Raw genomic sequence first — 17117 nt, 5'->3', positions numbered from 1 at the left:
GTGTTTAAGTAGAGTACATCTTTTTCAGATGACTGCCTCGTGTACTTCTCCCCCTCCATGCTCCTCCTTCCCTCACACTCGTTTTGCTGCTTCCCTCTCACCCTCCCTCCCCTGTCATGCTGCTTACCCCTCACCCTCCCTCCCTTGTGTTGCTGCTTCCCCCACCCTTCCTCCCTCGTGTTGCTGCTTCCCCCCACTCTCCCTCCCTTGTGTTGCTGCTTCCCGTCTGTGTTGCAGCTTCGCCCCACCCTCCCTCCCTTGTGTTGCAGCTTCTCCCCGCCCTCCCCTGTGTTGCTGCTTCTCCCCGCCCTCCCTCCCCTGTGTTGCTGCTTCTCCCCGCCCTCCCTCCCCTGTGTTGCTGCTTCTCCCCGCTCTCCCTTCCCTGTGTTGCAGATTCTCCCTGCCCTCCCTCCTCTGTGTTGCAGATTCTCCCCGCCCTCCCTCCCCTGTGTTGCAGATTCTCCCCGCCCTCCCTCCCCTGTGTTGCAGCTTCTCCCCATCCTCCCTCCCCTATGTTGCAGCTTCTCCCCTCCCTCTCTCTCCTGTGTTCTTGTTTCTCCTCACCCTCCTTGCCCTGTGTTTTTGCTTCTCGTATGTGTTCCTGCTTCTACCCAACCTCCCTCCCCGTGTTGCTGCTTCTCCCCACCCTCCCTGTGTAACTGCTTGCCCCCGACCCTCCATCCCTCCCTCGTCCGTGTTGCCCCAACCCTCCATCCCTTCCTCGTCCCCTTGCTTCTTGCTTGGCCCCCACCCACCTTACCTCCCTTCCTCTCTCGGCCTTGTTGCTTGCCTCCCACCATCTCTCCATAACAAAAAAAAGCTTTACGATGTGGACACCGCTAGCTGCGTCATAGTCCTTTTTTCTCCATAGCCTCTGTAGTGCATGTTGCCTCCTCCCCTGCCCTCTGTGCTGGACGGGTCATGACGCTTTTTTAATTTTTTGTATTTTTAGTCATGCTTTACAGCAGCCACACTGAAATATGACATGGCTATACATTGACACATTTCTGTTCACACAAATCCTGAGAAGTGTACAAAGGCACTCTCTAGATGGGGTGGGGGGGGAAGAGAGGTTTTTCTAAACCAAGACGGTATCACAGGATACCGTCTCCCTAATCATACACTGCTATCCATAACTACTCGAGTCAGGGTACAGGATACTCATTGGTGAGACGTATTGGATATGCCTGTGCTTGGTTTTTAAGTGGAGCGTACTGAGGCCACCAACCTTAAATGCCGGTGCTGTCAACTGCACTTGGAGCTCCTAGGTGCTATATTACATTGCTAATTTGAATCCCTAAGCACATCACACTGACATCTTTTACCTGGAAAGTACGCCTACATTTCTCTGGTGTGCACAATTGGGTATACACAGAAACCTCTCATTACCCACCTCCTGGTAGTTTCAGGAGAGTATTGGTCCCTGCAGATGTTCTTCGTAGCCAAACTTGAATTTTCAAGGCAATTCTTAAATATTCCGTTCCCAAATACTGGAAAAGTTAGAAAAAATAAGATATTTCCACTTGGGGAAACCCTAACTATGCAAAATTTGTAGTGGTGCCCGATAGCTTTCCAGCCACAGTCTGTGCAGTCGGCAGAATCCCAGCTTAGTGGGTCATAGACAACAACTGTGAGGTCACACACTGACTGCATCTTCCCTTCCTCATTATAGGTGGAGCTGGACTTTGAGCGGGAGTATGGAAAGCTTCAGCAGTAAGTATTATCCCGGGTTTGAGGAAGATGACCTGTTGATTGGCTGGTTGATTGACTACAATATTTCTAAGGCACTCTCTTACCTTGAGGAGTCTTGGCATTAGAACCTAAAGCTGCTTTGCAGATGATTGAGCGAGAAATTATGCTCTCAAAAAATGCAATTGCTTATTTGAGAGCAAGTGATGTGAGCTGCTGTGTAGTGACATACGGAGGTAGTTGCTGTGAGTGACTGCTGTATAGGGAAGGGAGCAGCCACAAATCGAAGATCACACACCCAAGGGACTTATGAAGTGCTCTTAAAAGCACATAGAGGAGCTTGTGAAGGTATATATTGGGAAACAATGACAATAATAGAATTCATTTTACAAACACTGCCCTATGTAGAGAGATTTGAAGAATGTCCTGTGTTGACAAGTAGCCAGTGACTAGAGGCTAGATAGGTGTGGGAAAGATGAGTGATAATGTTCTGAGCACAGGAGCAGGTGAGCTGCCACTTTTTGGGTTTTGAAATTAGAGATAAGATATTTAGGAAACTCAAGATCAATGGTGTTCCGGTAATCCATGCTGGGAGAGATGGCTGCTTGTGTTTATTTCATGCTCGAATGACTGTCAGACCTTGTCAGGTAAGGAGGGGATGCACAGGTCTGACCGGGGCTACTCTGCAACATCCATGGTGGTTGACATAGTTTTGCTCCAGTAACCTGGGTTTCATCCTTCTGTGGCTCTGCAAACTGGGTTGCGTACAACTCTTTCTGCACTTGACTCAAGGCAGCAAGGGTGAGCAGTCACAGGCTTCTCAGGTAGTTAGTGTTGCTGGCAAGAAATAAAAACCCAGCAATCCACAAAAAGGCAAAATAAATTGTGATCCAGCCCAGCGATTGTCTTTTTGGAAAAAGTAGGTACTTTTAATCACAAGGCGGAACTAAATACTACAAAATCCAATGTGTGAATGCAGGGTGGTACCCCTGATCACGATTCCTCTGTGGATGCTACACCCCCACTTCTCTCTGTGCTGTCTCCCACCCCACCTGAGCGATCCTGGTTGTTGTAGTTCAAAAGAAATCTTGGGTAGAGGCATTAATTTAGGTGCAGATAACATTCCCACAAGATCAGTCATGCAATCAGTTCACTTTGTTCTTATCCCATTGTTGTAATGTGCATAAGTAGACTCAAGTTCTTGCGCTTCATTTCATCATGTTCTAGCTAAAACAACCCTAACATTTGAAAATTTGCCCCCCCCCCCAACCCCTCTGATATAGTGAACTGTTCCCTCCTTGCATTTTCTCAGTTCATAGTCTCACCATGGGCAAACTCTGGGGTCTTGCTGTTCATTCTCCTGAACATGGCCATTGATGCTTTTTTTAGTTCTCTTTAGTTCCTACTACCTGTAAGTCTGAGCAGTGGAAGATACTTGTAGCATTTTAATTTTCTGAATTTCTGAGCAAATAATGTAATGTATGGGTCTCACAGTTCCTCAAACCACTTTACTTTGTGATCTAATGCTGATTAGATCTTCTTCCTACACACCCGCTCTTACAGCCTTATTATCAGCTCCAGTGCTCCACCACTTTATCTGTTCTCCACAGTGCTGTAATGGTTTGTTTAGTTGCGCTCAGCATAAGTGAAATAGCTATCTCGCCAGTGAATCACACAGGCTATGTTTCTTTTGTTAGGGAAGCCTAAGATTACATATGCTAGAACTGTGGGATAGTGGTTTCAAACATAGTATTTATATCTTCTAACACTTCTTGCCAGTACCTTTTCAGTTAAGGGCAGTGCCATAAGAAGTGTAGTAAGGTACCTGCACCACCACACTTCCTCTAGCACTCCGCTGTTTTCAAGGGTTCCAATTGTGGATCTGTGCTGTGCCACAGTACTAGTATGATATTGTTTTTAAAGTTGTTTCTCTGCCTGAGATGCTTGTTCGTGATACCTTTATTCCAAAGAATACAATTGCCTATTCCTTAACAGTAAGTTTATGTTCCAGTTCCTCTTCCCAACTCCTCTGTGCTGGTGATTTCTCTGGTTGTACATTATGTGTGATAAACTTTTAGATTTCAGAAAGTAGCCTTTTGTCATCTTTCTTCGTGATTAGCCATTTCTCAAAAGCTGTGAATGATCTACTGGCATGTGGCTTGATAGTTTTCCTGTGTAACACACTGCCTTATATGGAGATATCTCCTCCTTTCCCTTCCTGAGATACCAAAGTAATTTTTTATCTGTTCAGTGGATCAGAGCCCCTTATGATCATAAATGCGTCCCCTATTCTTTTACAACTCGCTTTTTTCCAATCTGCCTACGCCTTCCCTGATAGGGCTGGTGAGAAATCGGAGTTGCCAATAATAGGGGTATGGATCCCACTTTTATATACATTTAGTAGACCATGGGTGCCAAGCCACTGTCTCAAACTTCAGAACTAGTTTGGCATGGTTCCATTTCAAGTGTCCTTCTCCGTTTGCTCTCCAGACTCAGCTTTTGTGTAAAGTGATACTTCTCACTGAAGGTAGCACTGAGGCCTCCTCGATTCTGGAGCACCCAAAACCTAGGCACAATGAAGTGTGAGGTTTCTGCACCTGGTTGTCATTAGCCTTCTTAAGCAGTAATCTGGGACAGATAAAAGGGCAGGCCTGACCAACAAACCTCACCTTGAAGAACAGAAAACTGCAGTCCCATGCTCACTCCTACCTGAGCTGGGATACATTATCCATTAAAAAGGGTGGGCTAAAGCAAGACCATAGTGGAACTCAACATGCAAGAGTATGGAAGGAAGATAGAAAAGGAGGCAGGGAGACAACCTGGGCTCTTAAGATTTGAAAAAAAATGATTGCTTCCAGCACCGGGATAAAGAACCGATTCTCTACTTGCAGAGCCTACTGATTATTGTGGATGGTTGGCCGTGTTAAACGCACCAGACAGATCTAGTAAAAGCAATACTGCAAAACCTCTTCAATCCAAGGTAAATCTCATCCAAGAACTCTGCGTGTACCATTTCAGTGCCATGAGCTGGCCTAAATTTGGAATGACATGACCAAAGTGGATTCAAGAAAGTTGATACTTTGACGGTGGGGTGGTTGGTTATGTATGTTCTGGTCCAAGGAGTTTTGCTCAGTCTGGCATATTGCAGGTAAAGATGTGTTTTGCCTCAGCCTCTTTTTGAGCACTCACAAAAACTAAAGGTGTTGAGAAAATACAGTCTCTGAAAACCATATCCTTGTTTGTTTCCTTAGCTACTCTCTCTTAGAAGTATTTACACTTGTTTCAGCTTCTCCTTTAGCCCCACACTCAATTCCTGTAAAGTCTCTGACCTTTAGTGTTGGCTGATCTCTTTTCAGCTGTCAGTGCTCTCCAGCGTGATCTCGAGCCCCTCAGCAGTAATTGCCCTCCAAATTAAGCCTGTCTCCTCTCATTAAAGCGTTAACTGTGCTCCAGAGTCTGCTTCTCTCTCTGGTGAAGTCACTATCTGCCAGTTTTTACCCTTCCCCATTTATCCATTGCCCACTGTGTTATTCCATCCCTTCTCGGCAGCCAGTGACCTGCAGTGGTTTCGCCTTTCTCCTTGGCAATTGTTGTCTTCCAGTGTCTGTGCTTCTTTCATCAGTCACTGTCTTCCCCTCTTCCCTCAAGAGCCATTGCTCTCCAGTTGGGGACCCTCATTTTATATGTCATTGCCCTATGGAGTTTTACCATCTCTGCTTTTTGCGCTCCAGTTGGGGACCCTCATTTTATGTCATTGCCCTATGGAGTTTTACCATCTCTGCTTTTTGCTCTCCAGTTGGGGACCTTCGTTTTATATGTCATTGCCCTATGGAGTTTTACCATCTCTGCTTTTTGCGCTCCAGTTGGGGACCCTCATTTTATGTCATTGCCCTATGGAGTTTTACCATCTCTGCTTTTTGCTCTCCAGTTGGGGACCTTCGTTTTATATGTCATTGCCCTATGGAGTTTTACCATCTCTGCTTTTTGCGCTCCAGTTGGGGACCCTCATTTTATGTCATTGCCCTATGGAGTTTTACCATCTCTGCTTTTTGCTCTCCAGTTGGGGACCTTCGTTTTATATGTCATTGCCCTATGGAGTTTTACCATCTCTGCTTTTTGCGCTCCAGTTGGGGACCCTCATTTTATGTCATTGCCCTATGGAGTTTTACCATCTCTGCTTTTTGCTCTCCAGTTGGGGACCTTCGTTTTATATGTCATTGCCCTATGGAGTTTTACCATCTCTGCTTTTTGCTCTCCAGTTGGGGATCCTCATTTTAAATGTCATTGCCCTATGGAGTTTTACCATCTCTGCTTTTTGCGCTCCAGTTGGGGACCCTCATTTTATGTCATTGCCCTATGGAGTTTTACCATCTCTGCTTTTTGCTCTCCAGTTGGGGACCTTCGTTTTATATGTCATTGCCCTATGGAGTTTTACCATCTCTGCTTTTTGCGCTCCAGTTGGGGACCCTCATTTTATGTCATTGCCCTATGGAGTTTTACCATCTCTGCTTTTTGCGCTCCAGTTGGGGACCCTCATTTTATGTCATTGCCCTATGGAGTTTTACCATCTCTGCTTTTTGCGCTCCAGTTGGGGACCCTCATTTTATGTCATTGCCCTATGGAGTTTTACCATCTCTGCTTTTTGCTCTCCAGTTGGGGACCTTCGTTTTATATGTCATTGCCCTATGGAGTTTTACCATCTCTGCTTTTTGCTCTCCAGTTGGGGATCCTCATTTTAAATGTCATTGCCCTATGGAGTTTTACCATCTCTGCTTATAGCTGCTGGCCCCATCTTAGGAGCTATCGCCCTTCCTTGTCTCACCCTTTGCCTGCAGGCACTGCCCCACATTCTCTGCACACGTCTCAGTCTTTTCCTGCAGGTGATATTCCAGTTACCCCCTCTCCTTTGTAGGACCTGCCCTCCAGAACCAAACAGTGTGCTACATTTGTGAACATACATCCTTTCATGGCTTGAAAAAGCTGTGCTGACTTGCCCCTTGACCTCTTTGTGGACTGGCCTTTGTTTTTCCTTCGGTTAACATAACAGCCCGTGAGTGCACTGAAGATGCTCCAGTGTTTTTAATTTTGCTCTGGGCCAGCAGAATTTCGAAGCGTACGGGTGGTCACCCCAAAATAAATCCCCAACTTTAGTAAGGGTGGATTCTGTCCCCTCATTCCAGTGTATGAGGTGATAAGCAGTAGTTGCAAAGTGATTCTAATCTGGAGCACAGACTTCTTCATCTGTAACCCTGAGGGAACACTACCTACCAGCTCATCCCTGGACTGGTCCAACCAGTCAACCATTAAGGAAGTCCCTTGCCTATCCTCATATGAGGAACAAATCCAGGGTGGTATTTGTCTGTTGCCAGTGACTAGGATGGACATGGATTTTTACTGCACTGCCCTGTTCTTCAGAATGCCATTTTTCGTGGTTCAGAGTATGTTTTACCTACTCTGGTGAAACTTGCTCTTCTTGCCTTTCCTGTACTTCCAGCTGTCACCAAGTAGTTTTAGTCTTCTCTTGGGTGTTGTCTAATAATAACCAGCATCCACACATTCGCCAGTTTGAACTGGCCTGGCTCTGAGCTCTATAGAGGCCAGTGGAAACCAAAGAATAAAGAAGAAGATGAACTTTGACAAGACTGGCTGCAGTTTGGTTGGCTCCGCATTCCTGCCAGTCCTCCCAAAGTGGAGTCAATACTTAACCTTTAGAACCAGTAATCTCTACATTATTTGAGCATTCTGAGTTATCTGTCCACCAGCTTAGACCAAAAACATTGCCTGACCATGAACCTCTGCTGGGTTACAGTTCTCCTACTCAAGCTGGGGAGAAAACCTGCACTCTTTGACGATGCCAAGCTGCTGTGACCTGTTGATAGAAGAGGATCTGATCTGCAAGGAGAGATGGCGGGCTGACACTGCCAGAATGGAAGCTTTTAATTATGTGGAAAATCTGCATAAGGCCTCTTTAAGTAAGAATCTGACTGGAGGACAACTCCAGGAGTAGATACTACTCATGAGCGAGATGCCTAGTCCAGCAGCAAGGGCCCCCAGTTCTGGGGGTGTCGCTACCACCTGGTAATTTCAACCATTTAGGTTTTAATTCTTACAGAATCACACTGACGATCTCCTGCCAGAACACTGGCAAATGGACATATGTTACTTTGAACTCCTCTATGGAGGAGACAAAAGGCCCCTCTCCTTGGTGCTGAAAGGTTGGCAAGGTAACCTCATGATGTGATGGACATTGTGCTGTGCGACTTAAAAAATGGCACAGGCTACCATGAAAGACTAGGGGTCCTGATCTTAAAGCAAGTCTGACCTCGAGCTTTGGTGTACAGCCGGTGTAGCTTCACACAGTTGTGATTAAAATCGGTGGTGTCAACAGTTGACATATTTGCCACCAGGGAACATCACAGTATGCTACATGAATTTTCTGAACCGTCCTGTCTGGAGTGAGGCACTGGCAGTATTACTTGTAGCCTCAGATATGGTTGAAGATGACTGTGAGCCCTCTCTTTTTAACATTTATCAATTACAAATCTGATGGTCTTACTCTTACATATTTTGCACACTTGTATGGATTCCAGTTAATCCATACTGCCAAATTGCCAGATAGGTAACTGGCAAATGGTGCAATCAGATATAGGACTGGTGGTGAACTTCAACTTACCAAATTAGATCCATTTGTACTGACCAACACTTGCAATAGGTACAGAGTATCTCCTTTTAAGAAGGGACATTTAAAACATATTTGATTTAGATTTTTGATATCGTAACAATACGATGACACCAGGTGATACCGTACATTCTGAAACAATGTGCAGTTGATAAAGTAGTGCAGCGCGTTGATGTATCTACCAAGATCCGTATCAGCAGGATAATGTAGCTGGTTCATAATGTGGATTTACACTTACTAAAATCTCTATGCAATATGCAACGCATTACAGGGTTACAAAACTGGTTCTAACTCTAGTTGTAGCAGGAAGGATCTGATCGGTTCCCAAAAGCCTTGGGATGCGTGAGATCGATGTTCTCACCCATCAGTTCATTACCATCTGTCAAATCCTGCAACCACGTTGTATGTTTGGGTGAGGTAGCACTCATCCAATACATCTCCTCCTGTCTCTTAGCCAGGAGGAGGGACATGGCACACACAAATGTACACACTTTTTTTGGTAAGATCTCAGTGGATCCCAGAACGGCCATCTCAAGAGAAGAAACAATACCAATATCCGCCATTAAGCCAAGGGAGTGAAATATCTTATTCCAAAATTCTAACACGGGGCACCATGCAGTGTGAAGAAAGGCTACATTTGTCATTTTACATTCTTTATTTTCCACAATATCTGGCGGCGAGAACTTAACTGTACATTACACAGTCCAATATAAATGGTCACTAAATTTGAATTTAATTAATTTATGTCTTTAACCTGAGCACAACACTACCTCCAGCATGAGTCCCAATTCAGTCTCCTAGGTATACCTTGCTCCATGCTCTTGGGTTTTCCTATTGCTCGCTATCTTATCGTACATAACGGAGATCGTTTTACCTGCATCACCTACGAAGGCTGTGCCTGCTTTTGCCCAGTTTGCCCATATTCCAGTTGTTTTCTGCTTGCTTTAGTCAACATCTAACTAATTTGGCAAAATACCGCTTGAAAGGTTTCCATGTGTTTTGGCTGGGGCACTGGGTACATCTTTTCACTATAAGTGTCTGCTAAATCACTGCAATGAGCCAGGTATCGCAACTTTCGTTGAGCTGAGGTGGAAGTCTCCTGTACGAACACATAGCCATTCTACTCACCAAAGGCTACTCCTTCGCAATTCACCATCTACAGCTGGTCAGTATCTTGACTACATACCCCAGCGTTGCGAGTGGTTGGATTAAAGGAACTCGCCAACCCATTTATCTTGGGCAAAGAATGAAATTCATACCCCCAGCTACTCTGTATTAACGGGCATAACAATTCAAGATGTTAGAAACCTTCTTGCATCATCCAGTGTGGTCCTCACTCCCCCTTCCTGTGTAAAATCTAAACTGTGATCATTTGTTTACTGTACAGGGATATGTTGTTTACTTGCTTGCGGTAGTTCCATCAATCTGCTGTTAAAGGTTTCCCCTGATCATTTTCCTAGTGTGATGTTGCCAATGATGCTAACTTTGAGCACTCGAGACTTTCAAAAGGAAAGCAGTTTCTTTATCCCTTCTGTAATAAAATGTTCGACAATGCTTGTTACTCTTGGGGTGGGCTCGGTAATGTGGGTTCTAGTGCTTGCATTGTGTGGTGCAACCTGAGGAAGGATTGCTCATGGGTGTCGCCCCCTTAAAATGTAAAGTCTTGCAGGGTTTTGAACCTTTTGTTAAGGGAGCACATCTCCCACGGTTTCTAGTCCCATTGCTGTAAATGTTGATTTCTCAAGTACCAGAGGCATTCTGGGACTGTCTTCCAAGGGGAGCAGTGGCAAATATAGAACATTCAGGCACGCAGATGTGGCCAATTCATGCCAGGACCATCTTGTGGTCGAAGCAGTGTGAATTATGCCAACTGGTCTCACTGGCATCTCACAGAGCGCAGTTCCCAACATGCCCTTTTCCAGACACACTAGCCTCAATTGTTGGTGCTGCTAACCTGCTGCTGGTGTTTGCCAAAATATAGAAAATTGCGATTTGGCTGCCATATCGTGTAGTCATAAAGGAAAGTCATGCGAGTGTAGTTTTCAGCTTAATAAAAATGGATATAGACAGTATATTTGAGGAGAGGGCCATCGGTTTTGGCGGGCCACCATTTTAATAATGGAGATGTACCATAAATTCACAGAAGTAGTTTCAACCACCTGACCACTTGTGATTCAAGTGAGTCCAGTATTGTCTTTTAGTTTTCTGTCACTGACCTCAGTATTTGTGCTAGACTGTATCCCCAAATATCTCACTGAGTCTGTGTAACATGTTAAGGGATAATACTGAGGGAAAATATTCTTCGTCTTGATCGGTGCCAAAAACTCGAATTTATGCCAGTTGATTTTGAGGCTCGACAGACTATCAAATAGGATCACTTCTTGTATTACCAGGCTTAAGTTGGCTTGTGGATGTTGGATTTACAAGATTATATTGTCTGCGCAAAGGGATGTGATTTTCACTGACCCCGGCCTGTGGGGACGAGTGTCGAAGGCCTGCCACTTTAATGAACTGTGCCTACCAATTTCATAAACTGTTCTGGCAAACCACTACAATGAAGACTTTAAAAATGATATTCCATTCTGAAGAATCCAGTGTTGTTTCAGCATATGAAAAAAGTGCTACAGCTGGTAGTAAGGGATCAACAGGATGCATTCGCGCCATTGAAGTGTGCAAATAGTATTGAGTTGATGAAACAGGGGCACACTCTGCTTTAACTGACCAGACCAACAGTGACATTGGTGATGGTAGTCTGTTGGCAAATAATGTGGCTAATATTTTATTGTCCACGTTTTTAGTGACCAGGGGTGATACAATGCAAACTCCCTCCATCTTTATCTGCTTTTAACAGTCGCACAGTCTGCGCCTCTCTCGTGGGCATGAGGAAGCCCCACTTGCTCCACTGCTACTTCGAACACTTCAAGAAAAAATGGGGCCAGCACTTCCCAAATTCTTTATCTAAGTCCCCAGTAAGGCCATCTCACCAACAGTGGTATAGCCTTCCTTACCTCTTCCAGTGTAAGTGGCATATTTACTGACTCCCTGCATTGTCCATTTCTCTACTTCGTTGGTATATGATCTAAATATTGGGAGATCTGATAATTTGGGTTGTGTTTACATTTGTATAATATTCTTTAAAGGCCTGCAAAATGTATCTGTTTTCAAAATGAGAGGTGCCCTTCCAGTCGATTGTACACATAATTGTCCTTTTTCAGCTTGAGTCTTTTATCAGCCATGTGAGAATGTGGCTTAGCTTATCGCCTTCACCTTATTGGTAGGCCAGTATAAGTCTTTGGGAGTTATTAATCTTCCTATCAACTGTTGTAGATTTATTTTATTTGTTTTTTCTCTTGTCCCAGAAATGCCCTTGTTCCCATTCTCAGCATACTCTGTTTCTAGCTTAGTGAGCCCAACTTCCCGCATGTTTAGTTGGTTACACAGGACACAGAGCACTCCTGTTTCATTGGCTAAATCTATTCCCATGATGTAGGTTTTTTTTTTTTTTTTTTTTTTTTTTTTTGAAGACCTTTATTGATAGAAAAAGGGCAAATACAAGTCAACAAGGAGCCCGGGGGGGCTCACACATACGGTACATTACAACTTACTGAAAACACAGAGGATACATTACAGAAGGACTGAGGTCTAGTTTTAAAAGTTTTCCTTGTAGGATAGACATAAGCAGGATATCGTAGCACAACAAGTCAATACTGGTGTTAAACAATCAGGATAGATAATCTTATAGCAGTAAAAAACACCAGAGTCGCTGCGTGGCACCCAGAAAGGAACGTCTGAACCCCAGGGAAGGAGAAAGGACAAAGAATAGAAGGCCCATAGAACAAAAAGGAAAAACAAAAAAGAAAGCAACCCCACCCCCCAAGTGCCCCCCACCCTGCACCCCTGCAGCTGGCTACGGCCTTTCCCCCCCTAGCAGTGTGCCTGTCGCCCAAGAAAAGGAGTCCCGAAATATAGAAAGTAAGAAAAAGAGAGAATCCGAAAACACTCATAAAATTGAGAAAGGTGGGGAGGAGCCCACTATTCGTCCCCCAGCTCCGCCATCTCGCACCCATAATAGCAACAGTAGTCTAACACCCAATAGTAATAACATGCCCGGTATGACGAGTGAACTGGGGTCACATCAGCAGCGCGCAGGGTAAATAAGGCAGCAACACCCAACCGAAACATCAAAAGTATCAACAAGGAATCTTCAAGCCATGATTGATAAGCGTAAGCCCCCTCAATAGTCTTCTAGCACCACCGATACATGTCCCGGTCACTCAGAGAAAACTAGTTCCCCGGCTGCCCCACCCACAGGAACGGTGCAAAACGTTTATCAGCGGAGGAGGGCCAACCCAAGAGAACAAAAGAAAAAAATCAACAGAAGTGTATCCGGCCATCACCTCCCAGACCCCATGCAAACCATACCCAAAGTCCAGCGTTCTCGTCAGTCCAGCACAGTCCCAGGAATGTAGTTACCGGTATCAGGGCAAGAATAAAGAAAAACTCAACCCTGACCCCTACGTGCCAGTGCGCCAGCATAATGCAGTTGCGGCGTAGCCCCGTAGAGTAGGAAGAGCATCCGATGTGAACACCCAGAGAGATGGCAACAGCCAGTAATCGCCATCCAAAGCAGGACAGTGTTATCCCCAAGAGTGCAGTACGGGTAGGCGTACAGTGATAGTCCACCAAAATTGGGCAACTCACTCCCGGGCAACATGTTAAAAGTAAGCAGAGCGATCTTGTCAGCAATACCCGCTGGCGGTGGTAGTCCTGGCATCCGACGGCGAACCTCTAGGTTCCGTCCAAATATAGAATGCACTGTGTCCTCCATAGTTGCGACAGTCCGAGCGGCGGTGATGTTAAGTTCACTCACAATCAGTTCCTCTGCGTCTCCCCGGAGAGGCTGCACACGACTGCCGAGTCCCGGGCTCGGCGATCCGCTCCGCGCACAGCCGCCCGTCCGGTCAGCCAAGGAGAGAACGGGCACAGCGTCGTCCAGCCGGCGCTCCAGGTCACGGGCGTTGGAACAGAAAGCAGCTCGCATAGCGGCCAAAGCTTCCAGGACGTCGCCGATACTCACGGGCATAGCGTGAGAGGAAGAGCTGCCAGCTCCCTGTCCCCGGAATCCGCAGGCGTGTGGCGACCCTCGAGCCCAGTCTTTAGCATACATGTCCAGGCGTCGTTTAGTAGGTCAGCTCCCAGAGAGGCAACGCCAAACCACAGGGACAGGGCAGCAACCTCCAGCCCAGCGCCACGCACAGGGACAGCACAGTGACGGTCCAACCAGGCGCCGTGTATAAGCGCCGATCACTCAATAAAGATGGCCCCTTCCATTACACTTCGTAGCGAGAGATCCAAGAGGAACTTCCAACAGGGGGGGATACATTTGTTGCATCGGTGGTGGTAAAGCAGCGTAGCGGCGAGACCTCAAAAGAAACTGTTGCGCTACTTCTGGGAATCTCGGTGGCCTGTCGCGTCTCGCCGGCGGTTTCAGATTCTCCTGTAATGGCCGCCGTCGCTGCCCTCCAGCCGGACGCCGCCGAGAACAAAGGACCGGACCCACTCCGTAGGCGTCTGCGGGAATTCAGAGCGTTTCTTCACCCCCGGTGCAGGAGGGACGACGGGGAGCCCACCATCGGATGCAGCGTCTCCTCCCCAACCCGTTACCGCACAACAGGCACGATTCAGCAATCAGGAGAGGAAGCGGTACGGGAGGGAAGCGGACGAGTCGGCGGAGCCGAGGGCTCAGGCGGCCATCTCTGTTGCCGGCTAGGCTCCTCAATCCATGATGTAGGTTTTGAATGTCCCTATACTTCCTAAATGTTAAGTGTGGACTCTGCACTGATCTCAATGTATTCGACTCTAGTCTTTCGAATATCTGTGCACGACCGAGCAAAAGAGTCACTAGCTCCCTTGTTTCATAGGAATGCGTCATCAATGTCAACATAATGGGGGGAGATCAAATGGTCTTCTAGGTGGTTTATCTAACTGGTGGACACAATTAAGTGGGGTTCAGTAGTAGATTCTCAAGCTGGGTTGAGAACAGGTGAATAAAATGCTAACTTCCTTTTGTCCAAACATCTACTGGATCATGTGAGCCGTTATCTTTATTAGTGCCTTTGCCGACCTAATGCTTAGGCCCATACACAAGTGCTAATGTAACATCGTTCGCCTGGTCCTGTATCGCTACATAGTGCCCTTCTGTGTCAAAGTGTGATAGCAGCATTTGGAATCCTATTTTTGGTGGATCATTTTAACCACCACTCTTGAATATGGAGCGAAAGAAGAAAAGAGCTGTGTCCCCTGCTTGGGTGAAGAATTGAGTTGCAGGCCCTATAGGTTAGAGGCCGAGCTAATATTGGTCTCCACATATGGAACTACTGGAAGGCCAGGCATCCTTGCGACCCCTCTAACTTGCACAACTAGTATCCTAATTCTACTGCTTTTTGGGCATATGCTTTAGGTGTCTATCAGTGTTTGGCAGAGAAATCCTAAAGTCAGGCAGTACCAATGCATGTTGTTGCCTGGCCATCCCTCCAGGCCTTGATCAGCCTGGAGCAGTACCCTGCAGGATTTCCACCCATATAGCGCCTGCCCAGGCCCAGTTGGTTACTGACTTCTCTGCATGGGTTCCCTGCAGCTCACATTAGTCTCCATCAGTCACTTCTGCTGCAACAGTGCTGCTCAGGTACCACAGCATCTCACTCAGGCGTGCCACAGTCACTGCCTATCTGACTAGTTCTCCGCAGCAGCTGTGCACCGCCCTCCTGACCCTCTAGGCTATTGTTAACCTGGTTGGGCAAGGCAGTCATGATGTTCAGCTTAGGTTTCTCCCTGCTAGAGCGAAACCCACTCCTCATACTCGTTCTCTGTTGCTAATTGTAGCTTAGCAGTGATGACCTGCTCGGAGTTGTATCCAGCCTTGCATTAACTAAATGAGCTTAACCAGGTCTAATTGGTCTGACCTGCACCTCCATATCACAGTGAACTGTCTCCATCCCAGACCTACCTGCCTTGCATGTCCGTGACCAAAAAAAAAATTCTTCTTGCCATTCCGTGATCGGCTGCCAGATCCAGTATTTGGACTCTGTATGTCAGCCCCGAGCAGATACATGATCAGCAACTGTACCTGTCTTGGGTTGCAGTTCTCTTGCCTAGACTGTGTTCAAAGCCTGGACTATTGGAACAATCCTCGCTGCTGTGATCTGAGAAGAGGAGCCTATTTGCCCCTGAAAGGACAGAAGCTCCCCTGATCTTGTGAAGATCTGCAGCAGGCCCGGCTAACTGGAGAGGGCACATCAGGGCAGGGAAACTACGCTGAAGATACTATGTCCCTGTAGTGCAGCTGATCTAGGGAGTAGATATCAAATCCTTGGTGTGTAGTGGAGTCTGTCCCCGACTTATTCGTACCTTGGCAATGTCCAACTCCAGGCCGAGGAAGTCCTGAAGATTCCAGGGTTTCACACACTGGATTGGCTGTATGGATCTGGTACCATACACTGTAGGTGGTTGTCATGAACCATCTATATAGCATATGCGGTTCTTGAATATACCATTTTTAGTTATGGTTGGTCTCTAACCCTTAAATCCAGCTCCCAATAGGACTTGTTGAAGTCTTGAGTACTAGTTCATGCCCCCTGTTCCTTTGGATGTCCTGCCACAGTGGTTTCTGAGATCCAGGTGCCTAGAGATAGGTACCCAGAGAGACTTCAGTCTGGGAGAAGGTATTATGTTATGCCTGGTCCCTTGAAGTTCAAGACTAAAAATCTTATTGGGTCTCATATGATTTGGGAAACACTTGAACTGTCCGGTGAAGAGTAATCAACCCCCAGTCATCCACCCTCCTCCCCACCTTCCCTCCCCCGGTCAATGTTCACTTGGGCTCCAAGACTCTGAATTAACCCTGGACTTCACCATTGACGACATCAGTTAGGATCTTGGTTGGATGGTAGTTTTTTTTGGGGGGGGTGTTCAGTGACGTTTTACTTTTTTTATTTTTTGCTGACTTGAATCTCAAGTGCTGAGGCTTCAGCCTACAGAGTTATGCAGTCTTGCAGTCCGAGGCTTTAAAACTGTGTGACTGTGATATCATAGCAAGGTGACTGTGTTACATCAATTTTATCTGGCACCTGAGTAGATTGACTAAAATGTCGAAAAACTTTTTATGACCTGTAGATGTTCTAGAAAATCTAGCATCTAATGTGTAGATGCTATAGGAACGCACAGAGCAGCGCCTTCTGTATATTTGTTGTATCATATCTTTAGCTGCTGTTTTCCTTACCTGTAAATAAGTCCTAGTCCTATTAGATATGGCTGTACATACCCCTCATTGCAAGTTGGGTAGAACAGAGAGGGATATTTACTACACTTGGTAACTACCATTAACCATGGGGTAGCTTTTACCGCGTGGGACAAATATCTTCTATTCCAAGTTTTCATCTTCAAAGGCATAACACGCAGGATCACTATTTAACACAAGAGTTCCACATGTTTTGTCTTTTTACGGGCCTTTTCCCATTATAATTTTCACCTGCCTTAATTATCGGGGAGAAACTACAAGGGTGCGATAATTATCACGCAACTTGTAATTCCGTCACCTGTAAAACTCATGTTTGCACAAGGATTGACATTTAGTCCTTAGCTTGTAATGAGGACCATTTAGTGGTATATACTGTGATGTGCTGTATCTGAGTTTTTAACTCATACCGCTACCACGAGTCCGCCATAAGTGCTCGACATACCGAAGGAGAGG

The 17117-nt window shown here is 46.1% G+C and overlaps 1 protein-coding gene across 8 annotated transcripts in view; it reads left to right on the top strand.

Moving 5' to 3' along the window:
• The window catches only part of BIN3 (bridging integrator 3), a 179490-nt gene that overhangs the window by 65183 nt on the left and 97190 nt on the right, over positions 1–17117 (top strand). For 6 of the 8 annotated variants that reach the window (XR_014970558.1, XR_014970559.1, XM_085634004.1 and 3 more), the window contains one exon: positions 1673–1713. The exons of the other annotated variants lie outside the window; for them this stretch is intronic. Coding sequence is in view for 1 of the 6 variants with exons in the window: in XM_085634004.1 (XP_085490130.1) it covers positions 1673–1713 (41 nt within the window). In the remaining 5 variants the exon portion in view is untranslated. The remainder of the gene's footprint in view (positions 1–1672; positions 1714–17117) is intronic. 8 annotated transcript variants of the gene reach the window in all.

Source organism: Triturus cristatus, chromosome 11 (assembly GCF_964204655.1).
Source record: "Triturus cristatus chromosome 11, aTriCri1.1, whole genome shotgun sequence".
Taxonomy (NCBI): domain Eukaryota; kingdom Metazoa; phylum Chordata; class Amphibia; order Caudata; family Salamandridae; genus Triturus; species Triturus cristatus.
Note: the sequence above shows the minus strand (reverse complement) of the source record. Positions and strands in the feature narration are given on the sequence as shown.